Source organism: Lissotriton vulgaris, chromosome 3_1, assembly GCF_964263255.1.
Source record: "Lissotriton vulgaris chromosome 3_1, aLisVul1.2, whole genome shotgun sequence".
Classification (NCBI taxonomy): Eukaryota; Metazoa; Chordata; class Amphibia; order Caudata; family Salamandridae; genus Lissotriton; species Lissotriton vulgaris.
The window spans coordinates 883,582,487-883,600,935 of NC_141689.1; the positions used below are offsets into that span (position 1 = coordinate 883,582,487).

Consider the following 18,449-nt stretch of genomic DNA (forward strand, 5'->3'; position numbering starts at 1 on the left):
AGAGTTTTATATAACAATTCCTAGGGGGTCGCAAATCGCTCTACCGCAATAATATTAATGAGGTAGATTCCAATTTGCGACCCCTTAGGAATCGCTAAAATCACGGGGATGGAGGCCTGCTGGGGTCGGCAGGCCACCATGTCGGTGATTGCGTTTAAATAAAGCAATCTTTTTTTGGGAAATGCATCCCATTTCCTTAAAAGAAAATGGGACGCGTTTCAAAATCAAAAATGAAAGGTTTTCTTTTCAGTTTTTAAGAGTAGGCAGTGGTCCGTGAGACCACTTCCTGCTCTTAAAAATGCTGTAACAAACATTCACAAAGGGGAAGGGGTACCTTGGGGACCCCTTCCCATTTGCGAATGGATTAACCCCTATTCGAAGTAGGTGGTAAAATGCGAATGTTTTGGGACCGCATTTCGGTCACAAAACATTTCTTCATACTGATGCGATTCAGTATTAGGAAGGGACGCCCTAAATACATCCCTTCCTAATAGAGAATTGCAAACCCATTTTGCAGTAACAGGCTACCGAATCGCAAAATGGGTTTTGATACATGTAAAAAACATTTTTGCATTCGCAAACGCCATATTCTGTGAATCGGCCGTTTGCAAACGCAAAATAGCTCGATACATGTAACCCTTAATTACCTACCAGGAAACAATGAGGAAGGGTGCATTTTTAAATGATTTTCAAAAAGAGGCTCTATTGAAAGCTCCTTTTTGTTTGTGGTTTGTTGGGAGCAGAGTGATATAAAACAAATTATCCCTGTTTCACCCCACAAACGGCATGGATCCCTAAAGCTGGTAGGAAAGTATGTGATGTGAGACAGTTTCAGGGAAGCCACATTGATTGGTGAGTGGTGGAGGTGAGGAAAGTTTTTAATGAACTCACTTTCAAGGCAATCGCGGCCGGCTTGAATCGCTGGTGGGGAGGTTGTGCGGGGGTTCGGGTGGGTGGAGTTAATAAAACAAAAACTTACATTCCCGGGTCCTGCGCCATCTCAGCTCCTGGCTGGGCCCTGCGTTTTCCTGGAACAGGAAGCAGCCAGCCTCCTTCCCTCCGTTAAGCCAATCACAATGCTGCAATGGCAGCGTTGTGATTGATGGGGACGCCAACCAGCCAGGCGTCTATGGGGAGGCCTTTTTCTCCATGTAGTTGCATGTAGCCTGCATGGAGAAAAGGGAGAGTGAGCATGGCTGGTTTGGTTGGCCCAAGAGGGCCAACCAAACAGTCAGGCTCCACAGCATTGGGCAAGCCACTCTTCCCCTGACCTCGAGCAGAGCCACCCACCCACCCGCCCCCATCCAAACGCTTCTGCTTTCTCACAGTGCGAGAAGCAGAAACATAAAATGGTAGTTTTACCATTTTATGTTTCTGCTTCTCGCACTGCGGGAAAGCAGTGGAGTGACCCTCCTCCGCCCTTATGGAGGAGCCGCCCCTGACTCAAGGGCTGATATGCAAGAGCGGGGGGATTATCAGATGAATCTACAGTGTCAGCTGGTAGTGCATCTTTAGCTGGCCTTACTCATGCTATTTTATTGTAGCCGTAGTATCCATCATGTGTCCCCATTTCTTGTATGTCTGCACACATGACTGGGCGTTTGTGACTACATGTCCTGTGTGCATATGTGTTGCAAGACATCACTGGTTTAATGTGCAGACATTGTGGTAGTGCAACACACCAACATTGTATTACATCATTTACTCTCAGCATTCGAGACCTCACAAGCTCATACATGCAGAGGAAGAGAACACTAAGCATAATACAGCAGTCGTACAGTATTTGCCTATTACACATATCCTCTGAAACTTCCCAGTGCAAAAGATAAAAGTTATTATGAAGAGCTTTCCTCCAGATTTATTTTAAATTACTTTTCAAAAGAAAGTTTGATATTAATTCAGCAGTGCTCCACGTGTCTCATTGCTACATACATCACGGTTTATAATCCGGAGTAGTGCTTAATTTGAGCTAGTGGTTTCCAGTGCTCTGCACCACCACCTATTTGTCAACACCTGTGCTTGTGACAGTCTGCCACAAGGTGGTGCTGTCTGGCTAATTTAGAGATGACCACAACAACAGGTAATTATTAATTCAATTGCATTAGAATGGCTATTACCTTCTGCCAAACCCATTATTATAGCTTTGGAGGCTGGAAATAGTCTGAATTGTAGGAGTGTAATGGCTAGTATTTGTGTTGTTACTATCATTAGCAGGGCTGGCAGGGGCAATGGGTGATGTAAGCTGCAGTGGCCTCCTATCGAGACCCCTGGCACTTATACTTTTTACAAACTAAGCGCTACTCCGAAGCATGAGCTGGTTTCAAATTTCAGGTGACGAACTGATTTCTTAACAGTGTTCTTAGGAAAGGATTCTAACCGTATTAGCTTTTACTTCTGCCAGGATTTGATTCCCCAGAACACAGTTCGTCTGCCAGTTCAAATGTAATCCACCAGAGACAATATGTTTAAACTGGAGCACGGGTCATATTTGTAATTTGCTTTTAGTGCAGTGCATGCTGTCTGAGGTAAAAGTGACACCGGGTGAAGTGCAGACAGGGCTACCGCAGCTGTCCCTTGATGAGTTTGACGGCAGAGTTTGGGGCTCGTGCTCACCCCTGGGGCTCTGGCCCGGCTCATTTCTCAAGATGAATGTTACATATTGTGCTTGTGGAGGCTCATGGAATGCAATGAGAAGACACTGGTTCCATAGAATGTGCAATGCAATGCGATGATTCTGGTTCCATAGACTGTGAAATGCAATTGAAAGAATGTGGTTCAAAATAATGTGGAATGCAATGGGAAGGTCCTGGTTCCATAGAATGTGCAATGCAATAGGAAAGTTCCAGTTCCACAGAATGTGGAATGCATTGGGAAGGTCCTGGTCCCATAGAATGTGGAATGCAATGGACATTTTCTGGTTCCATGGAATGTGGAATGCAACGGGAAGATTCTGGTTCCATAGAATGTGGAATGCATTGGGAAGGTTCTAGTTCCACAGAATGTGGAATGCATTGGGAAGGTTCTGGTCCCATAGAATGTAGAATGCAATGGACATTTTCTGGTTCCATGGAATGTGGAATGCATTGGGAAGGTTCTGGTTCCATAGAATGTGGAATGCATTGGGAAGGTGCTGGTTCCATAGAATGTGGAATGCATTGGGAAGGTTCTGGTTCCATAGAATGTGGAATCTAATGGGAAGATTCTGGTTCCATAGAATGTGGTGTTTGATTGGCAAGGACAGCGGACTGGCAGCTCCCTCGCTCCCTGCAACATTCTTTCAATAAATAAACTTTTTACCTTATTCAATTGTGCTGGCTTTAAGGAAGATCATTTCAGTGTATGGACCGCCTTCACGCTGAGTTGGCCTGGGTAAATAAATCGGATTTCCGTGTAGGGATAAACTTTCTTCTGGGGGTCTATGTGTGTCGATCCCGCTATACACAGACTGTGTTTTATAAGTTCAGAAGACAGCAACACCTGGGCAGAAAGAGATTAATCTAACAACTCTCTCTCTCCAGAGCCCCGCAGCAAAATATCTCTTTTGACCCAATTAAGAATGTCACCTGGTGTGCTCGGTTCAAAAATTAGGATGCCAGGTCGTAAGGATGCTGGTGGACACAGGAGGAATCAGAGGTGATCTTTGGGAATGACAGGCCATCTAAACACATTAATTGCAGGACACAACTTCATATACCCACTGCTGAAAATACAGGGAAACAGTTGTGGGGAAAGATGATGCACTCCACATATAACCCCAACCTGCTGTGCGATGGGCAGAGGACGGATGCTCTATGTTGCTGTTCACAGAGTGAGCAATGTCTTGCAACTTACTCTGTTATTTAAAAAATGGTGGCTGGGACGGGACATTTTTTTGAATGTGAGGCTCTCCAAAATTACCTTTCCTAGATTTACATAGACATTGTCTGACGATCACCACTGGGATTCCTAACCTTGGCTTTAAAGAAATATTGTTTTTTTTAATTATGGTCCGTTCATGGTCCTGTCGCTGCTTCTCTCTGTATTTACTTCTAGCTTTACTGCAGACTGTGATTAAAAGCAAACGTGCGCGATGACATTAAAAAGAACAAAACACATATAAAATGCATTAGCGAACACATCAGGATTCAAGGCTTGTCTGATTGACATTGGAGCGTACATTCACGGCTATGATACTATTTAATTTGCTGTTAGTTCACCCCTGCAGTCTAGAAAATAAGTGCTTACCACTCTGCTCTTACTGTGCTATTGTCAGGCTGTCAGGTGGCCATGGCGGTAAAACTAAGCTGTTTGTGCTTCAAAATTGCAGAAAATTATATCTTATATTACAGCAGACACCCTCACAGCACCCTTTCGAATTTAAAATTAACAGTGTGAAAACAAAATATTGTTTTATGGAAACACGTCATCCATCTTTCTGAATTAAAGATCCAAAACTACACATCAGGCAAGAATTACAGAGGTAATTTCTGGGACATCTTAAACGCCTTTCAAATGTCTAATGAGAGGATGGTTTTCATACTTACTGAAAGCATTATTCCAGCCCGAGGAGGCGAGAGCATTTCATGACTTTTAAAGTGGAAATCGGAGTGGAAGATGGCATGTTAAAGAGCTTTTCTGCCATTAAAAAGCATGGAGGCCCTCTCCAGCCCCCTGTAACTCACAAACCAGACATGGAATACACAAACCCAGCTGAGACATACTGGATGGTTAGGCAAGCAAATACCTACTTTCTAAAAGCTTAGTTGCTGACCTAATATATCAGCAGAGGCCCAATATAGAGAGACCACAGTCAACTCTAAATATTTCTGCCCTGAGGAAGCTTGCAACAGGCGAAACGCGTTGCCTGTTTCGTGGCTGTTTCGTTGGTCATCTTATATGAATTTTGGCTGTTTACTTTTATCATCGTGTCAAGAAAACTCATTAAAACAGGACTCTTTTTCAGATCACTGAAGGACATGTGTTGTATTTGGTCGCTTTGATACATTCCATTTATTATTCTCTTTGTTGCCTCTCCATTTGCTTGTTTAGAAAAATAAGTAATCTTTACTAGACTTAACACAAGAACAGACAGCAAAAATCCACAATTCAGTAATCAAAAATGACACTCTCAAATGGTAGAAACAGCTTAGTTCAATGTAGATGGTAAATGCGACAATTTTCTCTCAAAGTACCTTGGATGAGTATAGTGCACCATGTGTGCCCAGGGCCTGTAAATAAAATGCTGCTGGTGGGCTTGCAGCACTGGTTGTGCCACCCACAGAAGTAGCTTGTATATGTGGCTCAGGCCTTCCATTGCAGAGCCTGTGTGCAGTCTGGGACTGACATGTCGACTTGACAAGTGCACCCACTTGCCAAGTCCTAGCCTTCCCTTTACTTACATGTGAGTCACCCTAAGGTAGGCCTAAGGTACCCCTGTGGGCAGGGTGCAGTGTATGTGAAAGATAGGATATGTCCTGGTGTGTGTAACATGTCCTGATAATGAACTACAGTGAATTTTGTTTTTCACTATTGAAGGGCTATCTGTCCCATAGGATAGAATGGGAGATTATTTATAACATCATATAAATATAACTTCCCATTGGGACAAGATGGGAAGGTGGAGTTTAGTATACCTGAATTCAGAATATAAAGATGCATCTTTTAGTAAGGATGATTTTTACATTCTGTGTTTGAAAATACCATTTTTAGAAAGTATTTACTTTTTTGCTTAGTCATCCTGCTTCCCTCTACTGTTTTTTGGATTGACTGTCTGGCTTTGAAGTGAGAGGGGCTGGGGATGTGCATGCACTACAAACAGCCCCCGGGTGAGGGGGTTTGAGGTGGGTCCTACCTTTCCTGGGTGACTCAGAGCTGAGCTGAAAGACCTGGGCTGCATTTAGGGTGGTGGGAGGAGTTTTACTCACACCCGAATAAGCAGTGTCTCCTCTGCACTATGAGGTCTCAACCTACTGTAGTGATTCTACACTAGAGAGGACAGAACTGGGTTGGACTGGGCTCAAAGAACCTTGCCACAAAGGGAAAAATGTCAAAATAGGATATAAGTAGTGGACCTTAAACCCCAGAGAACTAGATCACGTCTCGATTCCAGAGGAACCTTTTGCCAAGGAGAAGAGCCGGAGAGCTGGAGAGCTGTAAGGAGGTTTACTGCCCCTTTGCTGGGTTGGCCTGCAGTTGTTGCTTCTGCCAAGGAAAAGGACAAAGACTGGAACATTGCTGTGAACCTGCTTGAAGAAGAATCTCTAAGGGCTTTGTGTGTGCTGACCTCCTGTTCTGAAGTCTCAGGGATTTAAAGACTTCTCTACCAGCTCCCCTGAACTTCCTTCCATGGAGTTCTGACCTGCCAAGATGTTCCTGAAGTTGGTGCTGAAAAAGAGGCACATCTAAGAGAAGCGTGACGCATCCACATCTGTTTCCGACGCATCGCCGCTGTGCCGCTGAAGAAACTGATGCAGTGCCTGCCCACGGTTGGAGTGAATACCGCACAAAGAATCCCGGGCACTGATCTCCAAAGTTCGTAATTACCGCACCGATTCTGATGCAGGCCATGCTGTGCGGCTGCAAGAACCCACACATCGTGGGACTGCAGCTGGAGAGACTAACGCAGCGCCGGGGCACCAAACCTACAAGGGCCCCGAGGCTGCAGTAAGAAATTGATGGATCACCTCCCCACACAGTTAGAAACCAACGCATCACTTCCCCTTCAGTAAGGAACTGACCCATCACCTCCCCCACGTGGCAGTAAGGAACCGATGCATCACATCCCCTGGAATAAGAAACCAATGCATCACCTTCCCTGGGCGTAAGGAACCAACACATCACCTTCCCTGCTGCTGTTTTGTTTATTATTGTGACGCATCCAAGGTACTTTGCATTTAAAGTGTCGCATCTATAGTTCGCTATGGACAGAACTGTTTTTGCCTTCAAAGGATTGCATTTTAACTATTGTATGTTGGATTTTTGTCATTTTGGTCTTGTTTGGGATAGATAAAGATTACTTATTTTTCTAAACTGGTGTGGTGTCCTTTTGTAGTGTTTTCACTGTATTACGTATGTGTGCACAAATGCTGTACACACTGCCTCTGAAATAAGCCTGTCTGCTCGTGCCAAGCTACCAAGGTGGTGAGCGGGGGTTGTTTTAGAAGTGTATCCCCCTTACCCTGATTAGGAAGAAGGACCCCAACTTGGACAAAGGAGCAAACCATTGCCAACTGGAGACCCCATTCCTAACACCCCTGTGAGAAAGCCTATGAAACTGAAGCGAAGTACATGGTAAGTGTGCCGGTGAGGTAGCAGGCCTAGTATATAACAAAGTATTTGTGAAACCATGGGGCTCATGAGGGATGGCTGTCCTTATTTATCATTTCACAAAAAAAGTAAGCATGGTGTCCCAGGCCGCAGCTACTGATTGTTTACAGAGATGACGAGCTTCCTTTCAAAGTAGGGCGGTGCTCTCCGATTCCCGCCATCGGAGTAGAGCCCTGGGACATTGTAAGACTATTGGGGTTTGGGTAGCCCACCAGTGCAGTGAGATGGTCTGCTTGGCTAGGCGCAAGGCCAGGTTTGCGAATCGTGCTAACACTTTGTGGTACCTCCCTCACTTGTAAATTCCCTGGTCAGTTGCTTCCCATGTGTTCAGTGTTGTAAGCTTAGTAATGGCACCCAGGGCATCATGCACTGCACTCCAATAGTGAGTTATGGTGGGGCTTAACCATAGCATGTGTTGGAGACTGGCTGCTGGGGACTGACATCTAGGCCACCCAAGGTGCGCCATGGGAAATATGCGAGTCAGTCCGGATAGAGTGAGGTAGGACCTGTGAAGTACCATGTATTGAATATTTTTAAAGTGTGCATTAGGAGAGAAACTATGTAGGGACTCTATGGTCAAGTTCCATTCGGAATCATGTTAGAGGCGCACAATGTCATCCTCCTACATTTGACGAAGATGTGTCAAGTAGATCCCCCCGTAATCTCTGGTGGCTTTTTAAAGCCATTTTATCAGATGGTGCCCAGCGCCCAAGCTGTAAGGGTATGCATAATGGTGTGGGTGGGGGGCTTTTCATATATTGTGCGCTACATGAGCCAGCATGCTGCAAACAGTTGCCAGTGTAGAAGGACCTGTCCTGGGGGGACGCTATAGTCTTGACCCAACTGTTCAAATGTGAGTAGCTGGCGGTCTGGGAATAAACTGGCCACAGTCTCTATCGACATAGCATGCCAGGCAGAAAGGCCTTCAGACATGGGTAATCTTGGTAGCCCCTGGCAGTGAACCATAGGAGCATAAGGTTACACATGGCATGTCAGTTGGAAGATCTGGATGAGGCCCTTACGGGCCACCCATGCGTGTAAGGACCAGGAATGGTGTAGTTTAACAGTGGGTCATAGGATGCTAGTGAAGTATGTCAGGGGTCAGCGGTCCAACCCCAGTGCTGGTTTCGAATACATTCTTAACCACAGGACAGTGGGATATCCATTGGAGTTGGGCCACAATGTAGTATGATTCGATATTACGGAGTGACTCGTCTGCCGTAGCTCACAGGCTGTTGTAGTTTGTGTAGCGCTATCTGACGCCGTTTGTCATGCCAGATCAGTTCCCTGAGCATTGAATCTATTGTCTGGGCAGATAGACGGGCACGTTGACTAAATAGTACAGTAATATGAGAACGACTACCATTTTAAAGATATCTATTTTGACTGTGACAGCAAGGGGTAGGTGCTTCCAGAACTGAGTTTGGGACTTTAGAGCCATGAGTGCTCGCTTCAGGTTACCCTCAAACTAATCTTGCTGTGAGTGGTATAAGCAGACGCCTAAGTAACCAACCGTTGTATCTGCCCATCTCAGTTGTCCACCTCCAAGCTGGATCTTATGAGGGGGCACCTTATGATGCCAGGGAAAGTCGCACAATTTTGCCAGCTTACCCACAGGCTTGCTGCTACCTTGAATCCCCAGAGTACCATGTGTATCGCCTCGACTTCTATAGTGGCGTCCCATAGATAGAGCAACAGATCGTTTGCAAACAGTGACACCACATGTGTGGTGTCATCCAAGGGCATACCCCAATGAACAACCTCTGATCAGACACAGAGAGCCAAGGGCTCATGGTAATGGTGAAGCGTGTAGGGGATAAAGGGCAGCCTTGACAGGTGCTGCGGCCTAGAGGGAATGAAGCAGAGATTGAACAGTAGATCCATACACATGTGGACAGGGTGGCATACAGCTGTTTCATATAGGCTAGAAGACGCCTAACAATTCCAATCGCAGTAAGCACCCTGAAAAGGTAGTCCCAGGATAGCATATTAAATGTCTTCTCCAGATTGAGTATCAAACACGCTGCCTGGGGAAATCACAGCGAGGCCTGACCCATCATGTGAAATAGCCTCCTGAGGTTGTTTGACGTACTGTGGCCCAGTGCAAACCCATTTTGATTGGGATGTATAATGTTAAGTAAGAGTTGGACACAACGGTCTACAAGAATCTTCCCCAGTATTTTATCATTAGAACCCAGGATAGCAATGGGTTAATAAGAGGACAGGCGGTGGGATCCCTATCTGACTTGAGTAAGGAGATTATGAGGGACTTCCAAAGGGATGGCAGTAGTACTCCATCAATGACTCCCTCATTGTACGCATCAGCCAGCTTGGGGACCAGGTGGGTGGAGAAATGGTCATAGTACTCCAAAGGGAGAGCGTTCAGTCCTGGTGCTTTGATGCCTGCCAGGTCATTGATCACCTATTTTACGCCAGCCTCCGTAATCAAGTCATCAAGTTCTTTGTGCTCAGTGGCGCTGATGCTGGGTAATGGCAGGGAGGTTAAGAACTCCATTACCACAATGGGGGATGGGGCAGGTGATGCTCAAATAGCACAGAGTAGTAGTTGTAGAACACTTGCAGTATGGCTTGCTGTGAACTCAGAGGGGTGTTGGATTATAATATAGGCTATTTCAGTAATGGGGCGATGCTGATCTCGTGGTGGGCTAGCCACACCAAGAGGAAGCCTGTCCCCAGTGGAGTGTATCTGGACTGTGCCACAAAGTTGTAACAACAGAGATGCTGTATGAGAGCAGAATGGCCCTCCTTAGCCTCAGCCAGTGCCCTTCGTGTGGTGTCAATCGAGGTATGATAGAAACTCTTCAGTTTCCTTGAGCTCCCTGTCCAGCTCTCAGCCGACACCCACTATGTTTTGGATACACATGCCCCTGGTTACTACCTTAAAGGAGTCCCATTCAACAGCATGCAGCAAAATAGTGACTTACCTGAGTATTTTGGTTGTCTCTAAAGACTGGATCCTCCAGGACTTCTCGGAGAAGCCGCCATGTAGGAGCTGGAGGAAGGGAGGCACTCGAGTCCATATCTATTAATTGGATGGCATGGTCAGAGATGACTCGACCAAGATAGTCTGAATGTTTTAGATGCAGCAGTATAAAAGTAGAGCAAAGGAATCAATGGAGGTGGGTGTACCTGTAATGGGGGCTGAGTAGTGTGAGTATTGCCTTATATGTGGATTTTTTGCTCTCAAGGTGTCCGATAAGGACCAGTGTTGGAAACAGCAGGTGAAGTGTAATGAGTGTTGGCATGCAGGTGCTTGAGGGAGCAGTGGGTGGGATCTGTCTTGGTGAATATCAAGGACGCTATTGTAATCCTTACGCAGCACCCACAGGATGTCCACCAATTGGGTTAGAACCCTGGATAGGGAGACCAAGAAATTGGATTGATCTGAATTTAAGGAATAAATGCATCTCAGTAGCACCTGTACGGCATCCAAGCAGCTCTCTACAAAGACGTATCTGCCCACCTTGTCAGCTACTGTAATTAGAGTTTGAAAGGGTGTGCCTGGTCGAATCCAGAGTATCAATCCGTGCATAGATGGAATATGTTGTGCCATGTATTGTGCACTTCCAACTTTGGAGCTCACCAATAGTGCGATGAGTCTCCTTAAGGAAACTAATACAGGGTACCCCCTGTGTACAGAAGTTGTGCAGCCCCCAGCGATCAAGGAGAGAACCTATCAGGGTGGCACCCCTCTGAGAAAACTGCCTCATCAAAAGGTAGTGCTCCTGGGCAGGAAAGGTATCAGATCAAGTCATCCGCTGTCTGTGGGGTGACCAATGGGCTGGTAAATGACCATCAGTGGCTGGATGGTCTAGATGCGTCATCGTGCTCGTTGATTGTGGAGTCTGCTTCAGAGTCTGGTGGTGGCGAATGTTGATGGAGCACAAGTGCTGACTGCTGCTCCCATCTCACTTCCTGTTGCGAGGGCACCCTGGTGCCCCTAGGAGACCTGGCTGCCCAACAACCACATGCCTCCATCGTCGTTTGGTGTGAGGTGCACCATCTCCATCTGCATAGAGACTTGCACCTTGGTCAGTGTCGCTATCTATCCAGTGCCAAGGCAAAGCTGGCCCAGTGAAGAAGTATGTGTGCTGGTCATAGATGACTTTCAGTTTTGCCAGCTAGAGTAGCAAGTATTGTTTTTTTAGGTCCCAGAGACTGCACTTCACACCGAGGAAGGAAGAGCACTGCCTCTGTACCATCATTGTGTAGTCAGGGAACACTGAACCCTTAGAGTTTCCAAATTTGAGTGGAGCCTTTTGTTGGGATGATTGCAGAATGGAATCTCTGCCATTGTAATGAAGAAGTCGTACAATAGGGCAAGGTGGCAAACTCGTGCCAGGCCATACGTGGGCGCACAGTGCGCCAGCTTCAGGGCACAGTGCAGGGACAGCACATGAGCTTGGGTAAAAAAATTCAGGAATGCGCTCATCATGTGGGTGTTCTCAACCTCTTCTGAGAGTCCCATCACTCGTACGTTATTGCGCTAAGCATGCCCCTCAGCCTACTCTGCCTGGCTCTCCAGGTTTTGAGCACTCTTGACGAGGTCCCAAGCACTTTCTCCCTGGTCTACCAGCTGAGCTTTGATATCTGAAATAGAAAGCTCTGCATCTGACACCCTGAAAGCCAGTTTCTGCTGGTCGTTTTGCAGTAAGCCAACTTCTGTGCAGAGTTCTTCTATCTTGGTTTCTACTGACGACCGAGAGGACTCTATTGCATGCCATCCAACACCTTCTGTTCAAGATGGTCTAGTATCGAAATTATTCTAAGGCTATTCATTGAGTTTGATCTCTCCTTCACTGCAAGGCCTGCATGATCTTAGGATACATTATGGACCTGCCAACCTTGTAAGAGGTATTTGTGTGCAAGGTTTTCCACATAAGTGTTCCTAGTGACATCCTGGAAGAACAAACAATGAGTAAAATTCAGCTTTTGCTCTCTTGATTATCACTGGTACCAAGGTAAACAATCATTGGCAAAGCCAATGGGTCTCGCCTATCTTATGAGCGCAGAGATGTTGGCTTCCCCAATGTCTGTCTGTAAAGTATTGCTTAAAAAGTAAGAGAAAAACATTTCAAAATACTGGTAAAAACAAAACATTTGTCTAATGGTATCTCAAAACTGTACATCAAATTCAATGTGTTCATTCTTTATAAATGTCGTGGTTTATTTTTCAAATCCTTTTCATTAGGGAAAAGCAGAACAGAATTAAAAAAGAATGAGGTACTGTCAGAATGTAAAGGGAGACGCTAGCCAAGGATTAATTTACTTTCCACAGAATGCCTTTTGGTTTTCTGCAGTACCCCAGCCAGCAGGTTTATGGGCCACCGGAAGAAGCGTAATGCTAAGTACACCTGCCTGAGAGACCAGTTAAGTAAATGCAGCAGATGGCCTTTCCCCCAATGCCATAGAAGCCTTTGTATGTTAAAGCATGTACTTTCATGGAAAATGTGGAATGCAGGTGATAAAGCAAAACAACCCTTACTAGTAGTCTGATCTTTAGCTGTACCCCAGGACAAATAACCATCTGTAAGAGTTTGAGGAAGGAAGCAGCAAAGAGGAAGAAATTTAGAAAGTACATGCCCCTTCCTGGAGTACGGAATGAAAAAGAATAAAGTTGTTCCCCAAGAGTGTAGATGTTCTGTAAGGGGCCTGACTCTTGCGTTTCCTTTTCACAGGTGAATGTCTTTGAGGGCCCCTTTGTTGGGAGCTGTATAACAATTCAGTGGTAAGCAGGGACAAGGCTAACCCTTGCTTCTTATGTCATGCTTTGGTTCTCTGCCTTCCTCTGCTCACCCCTCATCGTAAATGTAAATTGATACTTGTATAGCGCACTACTCACCCGCAAGGGTCTAATGGCGCTTGTACGAATACCACTGTGGAACCCATCCTGGCTTTCCCTGTGAGGCGTCCACTCCTGGGCATCCCCCTCGAATACCACTGTGGAACCCATCCTGGCTTTCCCTGTGAGGCGTCCACTCCTGGGGGAGGCCAGGCATCCTTAGCGTTGCGGGGATTAAGAAAGCTATTGCCCATAGTTGGACTCCATGATTGGAATAGGCACCGAGGCGAGAATTATCAGGTCCGTGAAATTTTGAACCCAAGACCCGCCGAGGCGGGGAATTGAACCCTGGTCCCAGGCTAGACCTCTGCATCAGGGTCTGCCGCTCTAACCTTTGGGCCACACTTCTCCACTTGTCTAATTAACATATTGTTTCCACTCTTAGGCTTCGGTTACAATTGCTGTTTAAACTGCACCCCTTACCAAAACTATGGTTTGAACTGGGATCGCGAATGCAGGTGGTTGAATAAACTTCGTACTCTCTAGATTCCCCTACCCCCACCCCTACCCCCTAGGTTTCGCTGGTCAAACCTGCCAAAATGTAATTGGGGGAAAAGGCCCAGTACAAACCAGGACGTGTGGATTTTTGAGCCGAAAGCACCAACATCCACATTACACCCAATTGTTACGTGGAAAGTTGTAACTGGTGCTATTTATTGCACCTAGTGAATTCCTAATCCTAAATTATCTGATTTCACTGGGTGCAATAAACCGCACCAAATCCTACTCCGCACCTTTTATCGAGGCCTTAGAGGTTGAGGAACAAAAAGTAAAGGCAGTGTTTTGCGTTCGAATACCTGCCAGACGTCTTTGCTTTTTGTGGTGTTGTGACCCCAATAGGTTGTACATGGCTGGTGCTGGGCCAGTGTCTTACTTCCCCTACGCTAGAGGGAGCTTTATGAGACCGCCAGCTTCCTGCAAGGAAAAAGCTTTAGGGCTGAGGGGGTTAGTTCACTGTTGGAGTAGCTCACAACAGTGCAAAATAAAATCTGCACCACGAGACAGGACACAACTTTTCTATCCAACATCAAAAGAATATGCAGATAACTAACGATCTTGTTTGTTTGTAAGCCTTTTGACATGTGATCTGTTTATGCGGAAACTGATGGTAAAGGATGCACGGGGCATTGACTGCATTATTTTTTATGGTTTTTAGCAGTGCAAGAACATAGCTGCAAAGAGCAATGGAGTACTTTATAAAGACCTCTTTTATTGCTACGAATATCTCAAACATGAGATGCTGTGCACAGAATAGTATTGCACCTGTGTGGAATCAAACTGAATCTTGATTAAAGAAACCAAGATATTATAGAAATATGTAACTCTGGGAGTACTGTGAATAGTTCTTTTATATTACACATATTTACTGTACAGTGGAACAAGTGAAATCAAGTGACATCCCAGAATCACACATTGTTTGGTCAAGTGTTTTGATTGGTTCACAGGTATACTCTCTCCATCACTTGCAAATGATAAACTGGACCACATCTCCGAATTACATCACTTGAGCAGCAACAGAAACTAATAAAGATGAAAACGGTTTTTGAGATTTGTATGAAATACCTTGCCCCGAAGTAGCCCTAGATTCGGAGTGCAGTTTACCAAATTCTATATGCAGTGCTGACTATGCTATACTGATATTACTAATAATGATATTAGTCCATATTAGAAACATGTCTTGATACGACCAGTTAAAACGCCTGAAGTTCTTTTAAATAATAATATTGATGTAATAGTTATAAACTGTTCGATATTGCACTAATGTCATCACCAAAGCCCAGTAGCAGATATAGGTGTGTTCTTGTGGCCTGAAGCTCAATAGTTCTCAGCCCCTCAGTGTAGGCCGTCCTTTTTATGTGTTTTGAAGGCCTACAATAGGTCCCAGGTTATGCACAGTGTGAGACATTGTTTGAAAGCTACATGCATACATTATTAATTATTAGAGACATGACACACTATGGTATATGAGATAACAGGCTAACTACGAGAATGCAATTGCTTCTTGCAAGGTTAACATCAAGGTCAGGAAATAAAGCCAGTGCATAAATGCTCATGTATGCAAAGCATAGACCTCTTGCAATGGTGAGTCCAGTACAACTTACATAAGTGTAGAGCCTGTTTTGGCTAGTGTTGTGGTGTGAGAGAAGGCAGCTCTCTTGCATTGAGTGGTTCCTTCGAGTATTGAGCAATAAGAACCGCACATTATTTGGTCATGCCTAACTGATGAGAATTTGTGACCTGGGATTTGGAGTTTGGGCCAATGAGGATATCTCTTATAAAGCAGTGGATGGCCTTCCCATACACTCTATTTAGAATGCATAGACATCTATACTCTAAATAGGGTGATCAGGACATCTGCCTCTTTTTGGTAGGTATCCCACATACACTAAACTCTAAATCAGGATCTTAATCATTATTAAAATGTGAATCTTCTCAGTACGCAGAATATCCAATGCCCATACTAATGTATTCTGTTTTTCTTATGTTCCTATCCTCAGGCCTAAAGCTCACACAATGAGTGTCTTGCTGGACTGCTTCTGACTGGAGGTACACCTAAACGGTTATCTGGGCAACGTAGTTTAATAACAATATCAGGCGTACAATGAATGGGAGGTCATGCAACATGAACCACCGGACTTCAGGCACTCCTCAGGGGCCTGGTATGGTCAACGGGCAGCAGATTCCCCCTATCAGAGTGCATGCCGGGACCCCTTGCCCGTCATCCAACAGCAGCACACCCAGCCCAGCCACTGGAAACCTGTATCTAAAGATGCCGATGGTGGGCGGCGTCACTCCTCAGAGCACTTCAGCAGATGGCTCCATTCACTTTCCCGCCCTCAGCCCCTGGAGGCAAGTTTTAACGAATGGGAAGCCAGTGTTCCAAGTACCGCAGCCTCTTGGACATCCCACACAGCCGTGCTCAAAACCAAAGCAGCAGGGGTATGGAAATACCTTCCCAGTGAGCAGCCTAAAAGGTAAGATTTCACTGTCAGTTAATTTTGTGGTTATTTTGATTTACGTCTGTAACACACACCTTATTTGCTGAAGAATAGAAATGAGCATATATTTAATTGGCAAGTTATCAGAATGCACAGGGGGATGGTGGTTGCCATGACATTTGCTTTCCACTAACTTGAGCGGAAAAAATGAACAAGAACAATTTTTGGAATCAATCACAGCCAAGTAAGGTGTTTTGTTATGAAGTACCACCTTCATCATTCAGATCAGATGGCAATTAACTAATTCATTTCATAAAGAAGTATATATTTTGATCTGCGTTTAATAAACAAATGTACCAAAAGAAATGCTGTTCTGTACAGCAGTAACTGCCCAGTAAACTTGAAAGTGTCGCAGGTCAACTACATGTACAAGAAGAAGAGAGGAATGGAAATTATGGATGGACCTGGCCACCGTGTGTGGAATCCTGGGAGAGACTAACTTAGCTTGGGTTTAGGGTTTGGCCCTCAGAATTTCTTAAGACAACAAACACTCACTAGGGCCAAAGAAAAGCCACTTAGGCTATGCACAGAACTCGGGATAAGCTGTTGCAGCAAGGTGAGTGATGGGTCTGACTGTGGCACCTGTCAGCGTGAGTAGATATAGATGGTAATAAGACATCAAAAGCCTTGCTGGACCCTTATGATGGGCTACCGTGCCACTTGTATAATTTAAAGCCTTCATACTGTAGAACAGAAGATCACACATGCACCCAGAAAAGCTCAGATATGTCTTAAACAGATATTATGTGGCGGCCACAAATGCACTCAAAGCGAATACAACCTCCAGCACTACACCTTGGACAAAACTCAGCACAAGCAAGCAACAGAGTGCTGGGATGACACCTACCATCAAAAGACACATTAGATATCTTACACACTTCCAACATGGTACAGGTATACTGTTTCGGTACATATAAGTGTGCTCACAAACAAATTCACCTATACAGCACACAAACCCCTCTATACAATGCTCTACGTCTAAACAGAATGTTTAAATCCCAACATACACTTTCCAGATAAGACAGCAAACCTATTTCAAGCCGCCACAGCAGCACATAATACTTCGTTTAGTAAATTTACAGATATAATCTCACGAGGCAGTGGAGAAGCCAAATAACCCAGCTGGCATGTACACATTTCGAAAGACCTTTGACAATACCCAGCCAGCTGGCAAGACGTCTAATTATGACCCAGAGACATCCTGCCACTGCCTACTACTTACTACAAATCACAAACATACTCTGTTCTGCAGTGAAAATCCTCAAACCCTGGGCGAGAAGCTATAGAACTGAGTAGCTTTGTAAAAGCGTTCACATGGTATAATTCATGTCATATATATGTGTGTGCAATATAACATACCATATAATTAATGATAGCAATAAACCGGATTCGTTCGTTTTATCTCATATCCAATTTATACCGGGGCTTTCTCAGTAATTCAAATCGGCTGAAAAGTTGGCCTACAAAATTAACACCAAATACATTTCGAAAATATTGGCACTTTGATGCTTTTGAGACATAACATATATCTCACTCGGGCCACAGCTCGAGTCGTAAAACTGGCAGTAACTTATCAGTTATAAAGAGCTCAAAAGAAATGACAAGCTCCCAAGACACTATACTTAGATGTGCATTAGGTTATGGGATCCTTGTAAATAACCCTTCCCGGATCTGCTAATGGCATTTATTTTATAGCCTTGAAAAAAACATCAAATACTATATTGATTCCTTATCCCATTTGGATTTCACCCACTTCTCTCATTCTCTACTCACTTTGGAGGCCACATGCTGAATGCAGCTATCAGGACAATGTGGTCTCCTGCTTACGAAGCCACTGGGACCCTCAGCTTCGACTGGGTGTTTTGATGCCCGCACTAGCCTCCCAGAAAGTATACTAATGTATTCAGCGAAAAAGAAAATAAACAAGACATGGCATGGCATAACACTCACCGTGGTCTTTTTACCCACTTGGCAATTTATAATGTACAACGCATGATTCTGGCACAACTCACTGGAGAAATGCAAGCAGGCTCAGTCGCGGTCAGTGGTGGGAGTACCTGCCGGGCGGTGACGTGGGGAGGGGGAAGGGCAGGGTGGGGGGTAGTAAACTATGGATTACGGCGGTTCACAGGTAAGTAAACATATACATAAATAAATCTAATTTGGGTGCATGCACTGCCTCGCATTAGGGATGCAGTGCACGCAACGAATTCTTTTTATTTATTTATATGTTTACTTACCTGTAAAGCTCCGTAATCTATCGATTACTACCCCCCACGCTG

General features: G+C 45.0%; 1 protein-coding gene across 1 annotated transcript in view; it reads left to right on the forward strand.

Annotated features, from left to right (window-relative positions):
- The window catches only part of GLIS3 (GLIS family zinc finger 3), a 964,414-nt gene that overhangs the window by 19,081 nt on the left and 926,884 nt on the right, over nucleotides 1–18,449 (forward strand). The window contains exon 2 of the mRNA XM_086961208.1: nucleotides 15,667–16,143. Within this exon, the coding sequence (XP_086817334.1) occupies nucleotides 15,771–16,143 (373 nt within the window). The 5' untranslated portion in view covers nucleotides 15,667–15,770. The remainder of the gene's footprint in view (nucleotides 1–15,666; nucleotides 16,144–18,449) is intronic.